Below are 15,542 nucleotides of genomic sequence, written 5' to 3' on the forward strand. Positions count from 1 at the left end.
ACGCCGCCAGGGACTCAAATCCTGCAGTGCCAGACGTGTCCCCCTGCTTAAGCCAGTACATGTCCAGGCCCGTCTGAAGTTTGCTAGAGAGCATTTGGATGATCCAGAAGAAGATTGGGAGAATGTCATATGGTCAGATGAAACCAAAATATAACTTTTTGGTAAAAACTCAACTCGTCGTGTTTGGAGGACAAAGAATGCTGAGTTGCATCCAAAAAACACCATACCTACTGTGAAGCATGGGGGTGGAAACATCATGCTTTGGGGCTGTTTTTCTGCAAAGGGACCAGGACGACTAATCCGTGTAAAGGAAAGAATGAATGGGGCCATGTATTGTGAGTTTGAGTGAAAACCTCCTTCCATCAGCAAGGGCATTGAAGATGAAACGTGGCTGAGTCTTTCAGCATGACAATGATCCCAAACACACCGCCCGGGCAACGAAGGAGTGGCTTCATAAGAAGCATTTCAAGGTCCTGGAGTGGCCTAGCCAGTCTCCAGATCTCAACCCCATAGAAAATCTTTGGAGGGAGTTGAAAGTCCGTGTTGCCCTGCAACAGCCCCAAAACATCACTGCTCTAGAGGAGATCTGCATGGAGGAATGGGCCAAAATACCAGCAACAGTGTGTGAAGACTTACAGAAAACGTTTGACCTCTGTCATTGCCAACAAAGGGTATATAACAAAGTATTGAGAAACTTTTGTTATTGACCAAATACTTATTTTCCACCATATTTTGCAAATAAATTCATTAAAATTCCTACAATGGGATTTTCTGGATTTTTTTTCTCTCATTTTGTCTGTCATAGTTGAAGTGTACCTATGATGAAAATTACAAGCCTCATCTTTTTAAGTGGGAGAACTTGCACAACTGGTGGCTGACTAAATACTTTTTTGCCCCACTCTACCTTTGAATATTACGAGCCTGCTGCTGCCTTCCACCCCTCAGTCAGACTGCTATAACTATAATAAACACACAGAAATACGAGCCTTAGGTCAAATCCGGAAACTATCACCTCAAACAAAAAGTTTTTTCCGTTCAGTATTTTATCTAACGGGTGGCATTCCATGAGTCTATTCCTGTTACATTGCACAACGCAAGAGAAGTTAGACAATTTCACCTGGTTAATATTGCCTGCTAACCTGGATTTCTTTTAGCTAAATATGCAGGTTTAAAAATTATATACTTGTGTATTGATTTTGAAGGCATTGATGTTTATGGTTAAGTACACATTGGAGCAACGACAGTCGTTGATCGTTTTTTATAAGATACGTTTAATGCTAGCTAGCAACTTTACTTGGCTTACTGCATTCGCGTAACAGGCAGGCTCCTCGTGAGGCAGGTGGATAGAGTGTTGGACTAGTTAACTGTAAGGCAAGAGTGGGTCCCCCGAGCTGACAAGGTAAAAATCTGTCGTTCTGCCTCGTTCCTAGACCGTCATTTAAAATAAGAATGTGTTCTTAACGGACTTGCCTAGTTAAATAAAGGTGAAAACATTTTTTTTTTTTAAACGGCAAAATCGGCGCCCAAAAATACCGATTTCCAATTGTTATGAAAACTTGAAATCGGCCCTAATTAATCCTCCATTCCAATTAATCGGTCGACCTCTAGTTGAGGCCTGAACTCTCTGACCTCTGGATAGAATTGATGCTGCCAGCACGTTCATGCCTCTCCACTGCCCCCCCCCCCCCTGGCTGGCAACCCCAGACCATGCCTAGCCTGTGGTACATGTGCATCGGTCCTCCCCAGCATCGGCAGGCCGGGGCCTGTCTCTCTCTGAGGCTCAGCCCTACCCCTGGCTGCCTGTCTGTCACGGAACCTTGCCCTAATGAAGGCAGAAGGGCTGCTGTGCTACTGCCTGCTCTTCATCATTCCTGCCACTGCCAAGGTTCACTAATTAAGACGCTCGGCCCTGCACATTATAAAGCATCTGGATCATTAGCATGGGGTCAAATGGCATTCGTTTGGGGGGGTGGGGCACTGTCATCAACCTGCTGTCTGTCAGCCCTGCTTCATAATTAGAATACAGTGGATCACTGCCACTGTGTTACAGGTTAGGACCGGCTCTAGAGAGCGACACGCAGGTTAGGACCGGCTCCAGAGAGGGACACACAGGTTAGGACCGGCTCTAGAGAGCGACACACAGGTTAGGACCGGCTCCAGAGAGCGACACACGGGTTAGGACCGGCTCCAGAGAGCGACACACAGGTTAGGACCGGCTCCAGAGAGAGCGACACACAGGTTAGGACCGGCTCCAGAGAGCAACACACAGGTCAGGACTGGCTCTAGAGAGCGACACACAGGTTAGGACCGGCGCCAGAGAGCGACACACAGGTTAGGACTGGCTCTAGAGAGCGACACACAGGTTAGGACCGGCTCCAGAGAGCGACACACAGGTTAGGACTGGCTCCAGAGAGCGACACGCACACAGACACATGACAGACCATGCAGGGTTAGGTTTACACACACACACACACACAGACCATGCAGGGTTAGGTTTAGACACACACAGAGACCATCCAGGGTTAGTTAGGGTGAGGTTTAGACACCGAGTGATGTGGCTTGTGTTGAAATGCAATAATTTGAATAACAATCTGGGATTCCTGTGTTCTATGGTACTTAATGAGAATACGGTATTTATTTGCTCTAGGAGAGGGTTGGGCGCCGACCGTGCCGCTCTGCCATCATTTTATCATGATGAATCACTGTCATTAGCAGGTCCTGACTCACCTTTTATTTCAATTAGCTCCAGAGCCGCTGTGGTGTTTGGTAGTGTCATGTAATAAAGCAGCAGTGAGCTATAAGTGCTGCTACTGCATCTCCTTTCAGATCGGGGTCTGTTACCACTAGACTGAGGTTTCAGTCGGTGAGCTGCGGCAGCACACTAACCTAGTCTCTGTCTCTGTCAAGGGCATTCCTACTGCCCCTCAAACCCTCAGCGGCCTGTGAGGTATTTAATACAGCAAGGCGGGCTTATGAGGACACATACAGAGTGGAGATTCCGCTCTCTTTCTCCTGCAGGACTTTCTCTCCGTCATAGTGCGGTGTCACTCTACACAGGGGGCTTGTTTTGCATGGCGGCATGCGTTCACCTATCTATGCCTGTACATTTAGGGCTCTCTCTGGTTTAAAATAGAAGCAGGGCGCGATCGCAGAGAGAAGCTGTTTGTGGGTGCAGAGGACTGAGCTGAGGACTGTGGTTGGCACAACTGCACAGGGCTGCTTGTTTACGTCAGAGGCTCCGCCTGTGGGAGAGAAAGGGGAGGGGAGTTTACTAACCTCACGAGGGTCCCAATTCCTCATGAGCCAATTCACCATTTCGCTGGCAGTTGTGAAAACAATTCCCCATCTAGCATGGGCAGCAGAGCAGAGTGGGCAGGGAGAGGGAGTGTGAATCAGCTAACTTGCAGGGGTGGTGGGATAGTTGGGGTTAGAGTACCTGTGTGCTGGCCTGGGATCAGGGTTTATGAGTAGTTGCTAGACAGCCCTGCCTGGTGTTATGAACACGACTCAGATGAGTTTCTCTATGTGGTCACAGAAATAAACTGCACTACCATAGCTCAGGAGTGTACCTGAAGACATGGCACAGACTTGGCCAGACTGAGGCAATCAAACCTGCCGGTGTCCAGTATCTGTTTACACAACCACACTGCCTATATGCTAGTGATGGAGGAAAAAATCAGTACAGTTACAATATTGTCCAAAAATAATATTGGGATGTATCAATATTTGACTGTAAAAAAATACAACTATTAATATATTCACACGTACGTGTATGTTTTCCTTCTACTTTAGTTAGCACTAGTGGGCTGTACTTGCTCCAGAAGTTCTGTGTTTTTCATCCTATAGCTTGTTCTCCATCTTCTTTCCTAATAGTGAGCCAACATGTCTTCAGCACTTATTGATAAACTCGTTTTGTCATGCTCTCCCTCTGCTGCAGACATATGGTGAGCAGTATGTGTGGAACATCAAATCACAATAAAATAGAAGTATTGAATCGAAATACATATATAGAATCGTGAGAATCTCTCTTAACCGCAGGTAGCCTAGTGGTTAAGAGCGTTGGGACAATAACTGAAAGGTTGCTGGTTCAAATCCCCGTGCCAACTAAGTGAAAAATAGGTCTGCGCTGTTGAGCAAGGCACTTAATCCTAATTGCTCCCGTAAGAGCATCTGCTAAATGACTAAAATGGCAATGTAAATATTGTATCGGCACTTAGTGTCATTATTATTTTATTGCCAGGTCCCTGGCATTTCCCAACCCTTCTATATTCACATGAAAAATGGGAAGCATCCACATGTTAAGGGAGCCCTGGTATTTTGAAAGTACCAAAAACCAGTCTGCAGTGTACAGTTTCACTACAGGAAATATGGAACTAATTTGATACTGAATACTTAGCTAGCTGCCAGACATGTTTGTGTAATTTAGTTATGCTCAACCAACCTCATTGTTAGTGTAATTTCCAAATGTTTGTAGCTGGACTAAAAACTCTGCTTCTTCCTCATCTTCTAGGTTTCACTCAGAGACAGCTAGATCGCTGAAGCCCTGAGCTGGGGGAGCCCTGTCCTCAGCCTCCACTCAACTCACCTGGCTTGCATTTTACCCATCAACTCCCTTCTTACCACGCAGACTCGCCGCAGCCCAGCCTGTCGTCACTATGACGTCGGAGCTGGAGAGTAGTCTGACCTCCATGGATTGGCTGCCTCAGCTGACCATGCGGGCAGCCATCCAGAAGGCTGATGCCCAGGGGCACCACGGGGGGCCGGGCATGGCCAAGAAGAGTGCAATGCTGGACCCCAACACCACTCTGGACCAGGAGGAGGTCCAGCAGCACAAAGACGGCAAGCCGCCCTACAGCTACGCCAGCCTCATCACCTTCGCCATCAACAGCTCGCCTAAGAAGAAGATGACCCTGAGTGAAATCTACCAGTGGATCTGTGACAACTTCCCCTACTACCGGGAGGCAGGCAGCGGCTGGAAGGTAAGATGATGGACAGAAAGGAGCTGGAGTAGAATGGATGTCATTCTGAGCTGATGTCATGACAGAGTGTATGAGATGGTTTGTAGACATGGAGTTAGACATAAAGCTAACTGTCATTCATAATAATCACCCACACTGTTATTTCACTAAAGCTCAAAGTGAGACTACCCACTCTATATCCACTAAGTGCCTTACATCTTTGAGTGAAATAATAGGAGCAGCCCTGAGAACTGTGTGAAGTGTACAATTCTGGATGAATATTCAGAGCGAGAGATGGCCCTATCTGAGCAGACTAAATAGCCCATTCATGGGTGGTATTATTCATTGCAGTTGCCTTGATAGGAGAAAGCCATTATGTAGGAGAGAGAGCCAGTGCTGTGTCATCTCAAGGAGCACGTGATATACAGAGATGAAGCTATGCTGATTGCCTTTTACAGAGCCCAGATAGAAATTGATATTGTTTTTTCCAGTCAGTGACATTTATATGGACTAGAATGTGAGGCTCTGCTTTATTGCAGCCAGGCACAATGTATGTAGCCCATTTCCTGTGTGTGAGAGCAAGTGAATCTATGGAAGGGGAAGAACGTATCCAACAATATTATAAAATTGGGTTGAGTTGGCGTCAAGTCAACTCTGTAGATATGCGATATCTTGCTAAGGATACTAAACTTTAGTGGATAATGACCTTTTGAACATATTTTAACATCTGTACTTTATGGTGATGTTGACTTGTATTCAGGTTGACAGTCTTCAGGTTGTGATGTTAATAATGTAATGGCACTACACATGTTTTACTCCGTTCATTTATTTTCCATTTTCTAAGAGCAAAAGCATGTAGTTCAGTTAGCAGGGTGCTAGTCCTGGGGATGCAATCTGCAGCAGTAGTCATCCTATCCTCCTACGTTGTATCTACTAGGATATGAATGCACCTATAGCGTGTGTTCTAGTTCCTTTTAGTGGGCGTGTGTGAGGGTTGTTGTGAGCATGTCTGGGTGAGGTGAATGTAGGTCGGATGCAGTCATCGCTCCGCTATTCCCCCAGTGATGTCGGCGCGCTGCAGGAATTTAGGAGCCAGAGCACGCACACGTCTGCTCTGTATGATAATGCAGGCGGTGCCACTGAGATGAGACCGGGCTAATCCAGGCGCCGACAACTCATTTAATCATCTCAATAGAACTCCATTAGCCTACGCTTTTAAGAAATATCAATAAGTGCTGTCAATAAGAACAGATAATTCATCAAGGTCAATAAAAATATGAATGCTGCGTTTGAAGGAGTGAATATGCACACAGTGACCACGAGCAGGCATTTAGACAGAGGCTATCTTACACACTCTCTAAAGCACCTTTTTGACAATGTTTTTAACTCTGAAGTGATGCAGAAGAGTCATGATGTGGTCTCTTTCGATGTGGGCCTGTGCTGTAGGGCAGGTGCTATAAGTTAAAGGTGTTTTTAGGGACCAGCTAGAAACGCACGGGCTCTTCCTGTATTATATGTATTGTTGACCCAGTATGCCTCTTACAAGAATACTTGCCTAAGGATGCATCATCCTTTCTGTAGTTTCCCCCTCATCCCATCGTATCTATTTGTACCAACATCACCGAGCAGGTTACATGATAGAATCATGTATGTACATTTTATAGAGCTTCTTGTATTCTAAAATGGACCCCTCTCTGTGTGGAGTCCTATCCTCCGTTCACTTCAATTCAATCTTGCTGCTCAATCCCATCCATTCGAGTCCACGTCATTTCAATATTGGATATGTGGAGCTGGCCCTAATGACTTTCTCCAGATTAAATGGCGAATAAGAGCGGTCCGGTCTCTCCCAGGTTAGGAGGTGTCTCCTATCATAAGCTCTCGCCTCTTGAGACTTTTTAATGCTATCAAGACATTAGGCTGTGGGTCAATTTCTAAGCTTATGAGTTTGACACTGTCTGGCTCCTTCCTGAGCGTCCACTAATGAATTTAAAGCGATCATGTCCTGCCTGGGTGTCTAACTTCGTCCCTGCCGTGACTTGCTTTCTCCGAGCACACAGCATATTGCAGGGGTTCACACACTCTCTTTTTGGAACACAACCCAATTTTAATATCTGAAAATTCTCTATGTGAAAACTGTGAGAAAAAAAAAATGTAATTAACATGAATGTTTACTTTTTTATTTGGGGCTGTAGCAGTCAATTGAAAAACATTTTAACACTTTCTGATTGTCTTCTCAACTCACTATCACATACTTTTAATGTGGGGCGATGGAAGTCAATTGCAAATGAGTCTGACATAATGGAGGTTATTTCACCAGCACTAATGAGATGGGTGTGCTTGTTGCATGTCGCGTCAGAGCTTCTCCAACCTGGATCGATAGTTGGCTTTAATGCAGAGGAGAGCACTGAATCCAGCTTTACACAGATCTAAGCTGGCTCAGGGTACCATGAGTTTTATGGAGCTTTCAGTACAACTGGGAACTCAAATTGTCAGTAATCTTCATGTCGGAAATTCGGACCTCTTGAAAGGTTCCCGAGTTGGAATTCTGAGTTGGATGACCGTTAAACTATTTTTCTCAGTCTGAGCCCTTTTTCCCCCGTGTTCCCAGTTGTCTTGAACGCAGCATTAATGCTCAGAGGGAGACTGCAGGAACCAAAACTCCTCCGTAGTGACCTGTGAATGCGTCTGCAGCATTTGGTCACATGACAGCTCGATCAGCTGTTCAATTTCACTTACCGGCATGTCAATTGAGCCAGGATCACAGTCAAATGGATTGGGAAGTAGGTCCTCTTACAAGCATTGGAGGTGAGCAGTCATTACTCGTGTGGGACACCAGCCTGGTCTCATAGCAGCCGGGACACTTACTGATGTTGTTTTCTGTTAGAAACATGCACCGCCAAGGGAACGGGAATGGTTCACTTTTGAGAAACTCTCTCCAATTATAATTCTTTCCTCTGAATACACTGATTTGGTCACTCATCTGTAGAATATATATTTCCTCTGCATTCTTGTATTCAATTTCCCAAATCTTTCTGTTACATAGGCAAGTGGACACCTTTTCTTTTCATTACACAAGGTCAACCAAGTCTTTTTTTTAATATATATTATTATTATTATTATTATTTTTTACATCCATTGTGAATGACAACAGTTCCTCTCTCAATGCAAAAATATATCCTACACTCCCCCTCGATAACCACCAGGCCTTGGTGTGAAATAGAACATTGTCATGCTCTGATCCCATATCTCCACACAGTTTTGCAACAGGCGGTGCAGTGGATGTGATTTGATGTAGTTTACAATTGAAGTTACCTGCTGCAGTATATCTCTGAGTTCTGTGCTCAGCTCTTTTGCCGCTAGTTGCTCTCGGTGTATCGTACAATGTGTCCATATGGCAGAGGCAGACACATTCAGAACTAGCAGGCAGAGGCCTGCCCTCTGTCCCGCCATGTTCAAAATAATATAATAATATAGTCACGCAGCATAATGAACATCCCCTGTGCTGTTTCTTGCTTGGGAATTGTGAGACTGAACAATATGTAGCAAGTATAGCGAACAAAAATCAATGCATGGGCATCTCGGCCCTCACAGCTAACGTCCGTTTTGAAGTTTCCTCTTGATTGCTTTTAATAGCATACATTCTTTGTTCAACAGTGTTTTCTGACAAAGGTATTGATGTGAGTTTCTCTGCCTCTGTCTCCCCACACATTGTTTTCACCGTATCAATTGCGTCCAGTAATATGAACGTCTCTGCAATAGTGTGGTTTCATAGCATAGCAGGCCTAGCCTTTCACCGTGGGAATGATTCAAGTGCAACGCTCAAGTGTGCCCTTTTCCTGTGATCATTTCTATGTTTAACGTAAACCACATTACAATGATTTTGAGATGCAAAGCTAATTTTTTTCCCCCGGATTTTGGAAATTCTCCCGCTACCCCATTTCATATCAGACGACGCCACATGAGGTCGCGACCCGTAGTTTGGGAACTGTTGGCTTTATAGGCTACCGCTGAAATGCATTAGTGTGGGATCCTTAGTGGTGCAACACGCATAAACCTCAGTGTACAGGTATTAAATGTCTAGATACTACAGAATTGCCGGGATCCCACCCAGTCAATGCAAAAGCGCTTATTATCTGCAGAGATTTGAAATCCATGTTTACAAAACAGGTTTATAATCCCGCTAAGAACCGGCCGTCTAATCTGATCACGTCCTCTGAAAACGTGTGTTCGGCGGAGCCACGCCCACAGATGACACCGCAAACTCCTCTTTGCTCCACTCCAACTCCGGGAAACAGGATTGTGTTAGTAGGGCTGGCACAGTTACCTAGAACTGTGTAACCAATGGCTAGAGATGAAGACATTCATTAAAAAAAAAGCCATAACCTTCCAACAAAATGATACACACTACCAGTCAAAAGTTTTAGAACACCTACTTATTCAAGAGTTGTATTTTATTTGTACTATTTTCTTTATTGTAGAATAATAGTGAAGACATCAAAACTATGAAATAACACATATGGAATCATGTAGTAACCAAAAGTGTATTCGAGTTTCTTCAAATTGCCACCCTTTGCATTGATGACAGCTTTGCACAGGCTTGGCATTCTCTCAACCAGCTTCACCTTGAATGCATTTCCAACAATCTTGAAGGAGTTCCCACATATGCTGAGCTCTTGTTGGCTGCTTTTCCTTCACTCTGTTGTTCGACTCATCCCAAACCATCTCAATTGGGTTGAGGTTGGGTGATTGTGGATGCCAGGTCATCTGATGCAGCACTCATCACTCTCCTTCTTGGTCAAATAAACCTTACAGAGCCTGGAGGTGTATTGGGTCATTGTCCTGTTGAAAAACAAATAATAGTCCCACTAAGCGCAAATCAGATGGATGGTGTATCGCTGCAGAATGCTGTGCTAGCCATGCTGGTTAAGTGTGCCTTGAATTCTAAATAATACTGTGTCACCAGCAAAGCAACCCCACACCATCACACCTCCTCTTCCATGCTTTATGGTGGGAAATACACATGCGGAAATCTGTTCACCCACACCGCCTCACACAAAGACACGGCGGTTGGAACCAATTTGGACAGATTTCAACCCGTCTAATGTCCATTGCTCATGTTTCTTGGCCCTAGCAAGTCTCTTCTTATTATTGGTGTCCTTTAGTAGTGGTTTCTTTGTAGCAATTCTACCATGAAGGCCTGATTCACTCAGTCCCTCTGAACAGTTGATGTGTCTGTTACTTGAACTCTGAAGCATTTATTTGGGCTGCGATTTCTGAGGCTGGTAACTCAAATGAACGTATTCTCTGCAGCAGAGGTTAATCTGGGTCTTTCATTCCTGTGGCGGTCCTCATGATAGCCAGTTTCATCATAGCACTTGATGGTTTTTGCGACTGCACTAGAAAAAACGTTCAAGGTTTTTGTAATTTTCCGTATAAACTGACCTTGATGTCTTAAAGTAATGATGGACTGTCGTTTCTCTTTGCTTATTTGAGCTGTTCTTGCCATAAAATGGACTTGGCCCTATTTGGTAAAATACCATCTTCTGTATCCACCCCTATAACACAACTAATTGACTCAAATGCATTAAGAAGGAGAAAAAAATTGAAATTGAAATGCATTCCAGGTGACTACCTAATGAAGCTGGTTGAGAGAATGGCGAGAGTGTGCGAAGCTGTGAAGGCAAAGGGTGGCTACTTTGAAGAATATAAAATTAATATTTTTTTCTTTAACACATTTTTGGTTACTACATGATTCCATATGTGCTATGTCATAGTTTTGCAATGTAGAAAATAGTAAAAGTAAAGAAAAACCCTTGAATGAGTAGGTGTTCTAAAACTTTTGACTGGTGGTGTGTATATGTAATTATTTATACAGAACAAAAATATAAGCTCAACATGCAACAATTTCTAAGACTTTACTGAGTTACAGTTTAGGGAAATCAGTCAATTCATATAAACCCACTTGGGAACCAGGCCCAGCCAGTCAAAATTAGTTTTTCGACACAAAAGCCATTATTACAGACCGATATACTCCTCTGTGGAGGTCTTGGGCTGGCCTGGTTACTCATGGTCTGTGGTTGTGAGGCCGATATTGTCCAAACAACACAATACATAGTAAATTATATCCGACTATCAATTATTTTAGATTTTTTTTCCCATCACTATTGGCCCCTTGATTTGTCACTAGACTTCACTAGATTATGTTTTGCTGTTGCCACGACGATGTCACAGCACCAATTTGCCTGCGGTCCCCGACATTTTCAAACCCCTCTCCCGCCGCACACCGGGAGAATGGTTTGGAACCTCTAACCCTGGCAATTTTACTGGTAAACTCATGGGTACACTCCCAATGGCTGTCTGGTATTGTGATGCAATTTCCATTGTAATGTAAAATGTTAATTGAAATTATGTTAACTGATGTGGAGCATGCAATGGAATGTATTTTTTTTTAAATGTCAGTCGCGTTTAATCAACAAATCACACTACACTACCTGCTTTTACTTCCTGTATTTACTTCTGCTTTGCTCCTCACAATGGACGGCACTCCACCGATTATGCCATCATTGACTTGAATGCCCCTGATCTCCATATACATACTGTTGTATTATTGCAGTACATGCAGTCTAAATGTGCAAAAAAATGTACAATATATTTTTGTATATATAAAAATGATGGGGACTGCAGTCATTTGGCTGGCCAATTAGTCATCCAAAATTTCATGACCGACACAGGCTTATGTGTTAGTGCTCTCAGTTCTCTCCAAAGGAGTCCCCTTGGCAACAGTATAGATGGAGACTTTCCACAATATACACACACACACCTCATCCAACAGCTTCTGACTGTGTTGCCACCCACTCCCATCTCAAATATTGCTCCCCACACCGAATGTCGTCCAGAGCAGGCAGAAACTCTTTCCCTGCAGAAGATTCCCTACTGCGTCTCTCGCAGGTGAGGGATGCCAAAGAAAATGTAGAGCAATTCTCAACCAGTTTAAAAATTCCTGAAATATTTGCTTTTGAACTTAAACTGTTGAGGAGGAGATTGTTACTACTGGCATGAACCCCCCCCCCCCCCCCCCCCCCCCCTGTTTTTTCCACACCTGCATGCAGGGAAGCTGAAAAAATAATGCATGTGGCCGCTGATTGCCCAACAAACACTATCTCCCCTACTGCAGCCACAGCTACTGTGACATGTTAATAGAGACATGTCTCCTCCAGTGTCTGAGGCTATGTCGGCCAGTCTGTAAACTAGAGCTGGGGTGTGGTGTTGCCTTCTGCAGTGGCCCTGGACAGAGCTTGCCTCTGATCTCATTATAAAATGCAAATACACAGCGCCCTAAACAGATCAAAAGTTGGTCTTCCTATTTGATGGTGCGGGCTTAATATTGGCAGCCTGGAGACGTCTCTATTTTTTTTTAAGAGGTGATTTGGAGAGCTGACGTTCCTCCGGGACATTATTTACTTTGGAGAGAATGTTGTTGCTCACTACTGTAGTGACTGACTACAGCACAGAAATCCCAGGCAGCTCCTTCTGTTGCTTATTTAAATGTGATCAGCCAGGTAAGAGTATTTGCACTTTCCTCTGCCCCTGCAATCTCCCACAAGCTTGGGTTTCAGGGCGTGGAATGGGAAAGTGTCAAATTGCTTCAATGCTAAACTGTGATGCCTCCATCTGCTCATCCAGCCTGTATCATCATTATGCTGTTAAGCAAGCATTTCCATTTTAAAAGCTTTGCTGATATTGAATAATTCAACAGCTCAGATACACATTTAGGCAGTAGCCTAACACTAAAGCTTATTTTTCCTTATCCAAAAAATCTGACATTTTAGAACCCCGTCTTATCATTCTGTATCAAAGGGAGTGCAGTGCAAGTGAGAGCCTTGTTTTTTGAGGTGCATGTGGGAATATCTTTAGCGACTCGGTCTTTCCCCAGATTGCTGTAATTTGTAGATGCAGCGGAAGTGGATGTGTGGTGGCCTGGTGGCGGTAGGGATTCATTCGGCAGCCGGTTTGATCCTGCTGTGAGCCGGTTTCCCGTGTTAGGAAGCTCCTGCCTGGCAACCCACCCACCAGCCTCACCTTAAACCCTCCTCTGCTACTGCCACCCACCGCCTCCCCACTGCTCGCGCTCTGCCCCTCAGAGTGGGCGGGGAGGACATGCCGGTTGACATGCCCTGGATCCATTTGGCAGGAGCTGCTGTCCCCACACCCCGCTGAGTGAAGAGTCAACTACAGTGAGGAGGAACATGAAAGGGCTCTGGCTCTGGAGCCGTCTCTTTTGTGGCCTGTATGTACTGATTTAGACTCTGTTCTTATATGTAACAGTATCTCTTCCCTGCTCATGACCATGACTTCACAGTTCAACCAATCGTAGCCTAAAAATGAGCTTTTTACTCTGTTTTGTCTTTCTGTGCCGAGCAATGCATTTTGCTGGACAGTGATGCACTGTTGTGCTCTGGACGGGGCGCACACTTGCTGAGTCACTGCTCCAGGCCTTTCCAAAAGCACTGCATCTCTCTGTTATGCTGGAACGGTACTCAGCCACTGAGCGCTACAGCAACAGTAAAGCAGTGGGGAAGCAGGATTGGCTGTAGAGCCGCTCAGTAGCTGGGGATAGGGTTTGGACTTATACACTATACACCGCAGTGATACTTCCTGAGCAGTACATTGAAGTACATTATAGGGATGAATTTGGAGTGGCTGAGATTTACCAATGCGTATTTAATTGAGGAAAGGGGTGGTTCTTCTGTATTTCTATGGCTTTTCCAGATATGTTCCAGATCGCTTATGTGGGACTGAGATCATTACCTCCAATGGGCCGTGCCCATGCCTCGTCTCAGATCTGGAAATGGATCCCGCTCGAGGGGGAAATCAGTCTCGCTACATAATTAAAGTTATGAACTGCAAAGAATTTTAAACACTTTAAAACAACTCATAAAACTGGGGAAATCATTAGCTAGTCGTTATTCTGGTTCTTCTGTAGGGACAACGGATAGTGTGAGAATCCTAGAGTCATCATTTTGTACCCAGTCAGATTTTAATTGAAAATCTTGCATTGTAAATGTGAACTATTTTCTGAGGTTTGTCCATTTGGCCTTTTTATCATGGTGTTCCTGATCTATGACCTGTCATTGTAAGGGCAGAAAAAGTCTGATGACAGTCCCTGTGTTTTGTGCAATTGTGACATAGCAAAATGTTATCCTGTATTTAAAGCCTTATCCAACAATGTAATGCGATGTCTGAGGATAGCTCTGGACCACCTGACTTAAAAAGGGACAGCTTGATTAAAAAGCTTTGAATAAAGGTTAATGATGATCGTACAAAACATAGGCCCCTGCTAGACAGTGAAAGCTTAATCATGGCTCTAGTGTAAGAATACTGTAAAGCCCAATCATGAAAGCATCAGCTTGGCCAGTCTGGTCTTTATTGAAAGCCTACTCGTGGCTTTTCTGTGTTAAGGCAGTCTGACCTAAGCATGGCCTCTCATAGGTTCTGTGATTTTGCCAGGAGAGCGGGAGAGCGAGGGGGGAGAGGGAGGCGCTGAGCCATAATGAATTCTACATTCTATAAATAGAGCCCAGTCCTTGGAATCCGCCTTTAACTCTGAATCTGCCCTGTTAAATCGGCCTAAGCTGGGCTAGACCGGCTAGTGCTGCTGCCGCTGGCTTCTGCTTTATAAAGATGTTCATAAATGCTCTAGAAACCATGAATGATAAAACAACAACAAAATGTGTCTGAAGGATTTCATCCTGTCTGTCTTCGGGTCTTTGTTTGATTGAATTAATAATATCCGTAATTGAGGTAGTCTGCTCTCCCTGTAGATCAGTTTGCCTCCTGTGAAGCTCGCCACTAATTTGTCAGCTTTTCTCTCTTTTTGCTCAGCGTTTCCTTTTTGAAAGAGAGAGAGAGCTCCAGCCATAACTAATTAGCAGAAGAGGTCTGTGGGAAGGTCCAGGGAACAGGAGACTAGCTGGTGATCTGGCCAGAGGTTTGGAGGCTGGCTGAGGTAAACTCTCAGCTGAGCATAATGTAGTTACACCTACAGTACAGGGATCTAAGCTATGTTATGTCGCCTATACATCCACACTGCTGATCACTGTCATCTGATAGGAATTAAAAACAGAGGTAGCCAGCCCAAATCTTTGGTATGCTGATGTAATCAGCATGGTTAGTAGTCTAATTATAGTGCGAACATTGCTGGCCAACGTCGTTTCATTTCATCTTTGTTTAATCCGTCCTTTCTCCACCATGGTAATGACTTAACCCCGATCACCCCTTCTGTCATTCTCCCAGAGCTAATAGCCTCACTGCCGCTTGCAATCTCCACTTTCTTCATTTAAATTCATGTGGTGAACACCAAGATATCTCTCTAAGTGGAGAGTATAACATTGCTAGTTATTGACGTAGTGATCAGAATGTCATTGCCACAAATCGTTTTTTGTTGTATGTGTCTCTCTCTGGCCTTGCTCGCGTCAGGACGGCCTATGAGAGTGAAAGTTGATCTCCATGCCTGCGGGGTCCTCATTGGGGTCAGCGCTCTATGGTGAGGGGGACAGTGACACAGCTGTGGCAGCGGAGCGGAGA

At 44.6% G+C, this 15,542-nt stretch overlaps 1 protein-coding gene across 8 annotated transcripts in view; it reads left to right on the plus strand.

Annotated features, from left to right (window-relative positions):
* Positions 1 to 15,542, plus strand: part of LOC110494637 (forkhead box protein J3) — a 166,571-nt gene that overhangs the window by 90,142 nt on the left and 60,887 nt on the right. For 6 of the 8 annotated variants that reach the window (XR_002469300.2, XM_021569877.2, XM_021569875.2 and 3 more), the window contains exon 2: positions 4,511 to 4,979. Coding sequence is in view for 7 of the 8 variants with exons in the window: in XM_021569877.2 (XP_021425552.2) it covers positions 4,656 to 4,979 (324 nt within the window). In the remaining variant the exon portion in view is untranslated. Of the gene's footprint in view, positions 1 to 1,511; positions 4,980 to 15,542 lie in introns of those variants that run through there. The other 2 variants (XM_036948240.1, XM_036948239.1) reach the window with 2 other exon arrangements.

The sequence above is a fragment of the Oncorhynchus mykiss genome, chromosome 17, assembly GCF_013265735.2.
Source record: "Oncorhynchus mykiss isolate Arlee chromosome 17, USDA_OmykA_1.1, whole genome shotgun sequence".
In the NCBI taxonomy this organism is placed as follows: domain Eukaryota; kingdom Metazoa; phylum Chordata; class Actinopteri; order Salmoniformes; family Salmonidae; genus Oncorhynchus; species Oncorhynchus mykiss.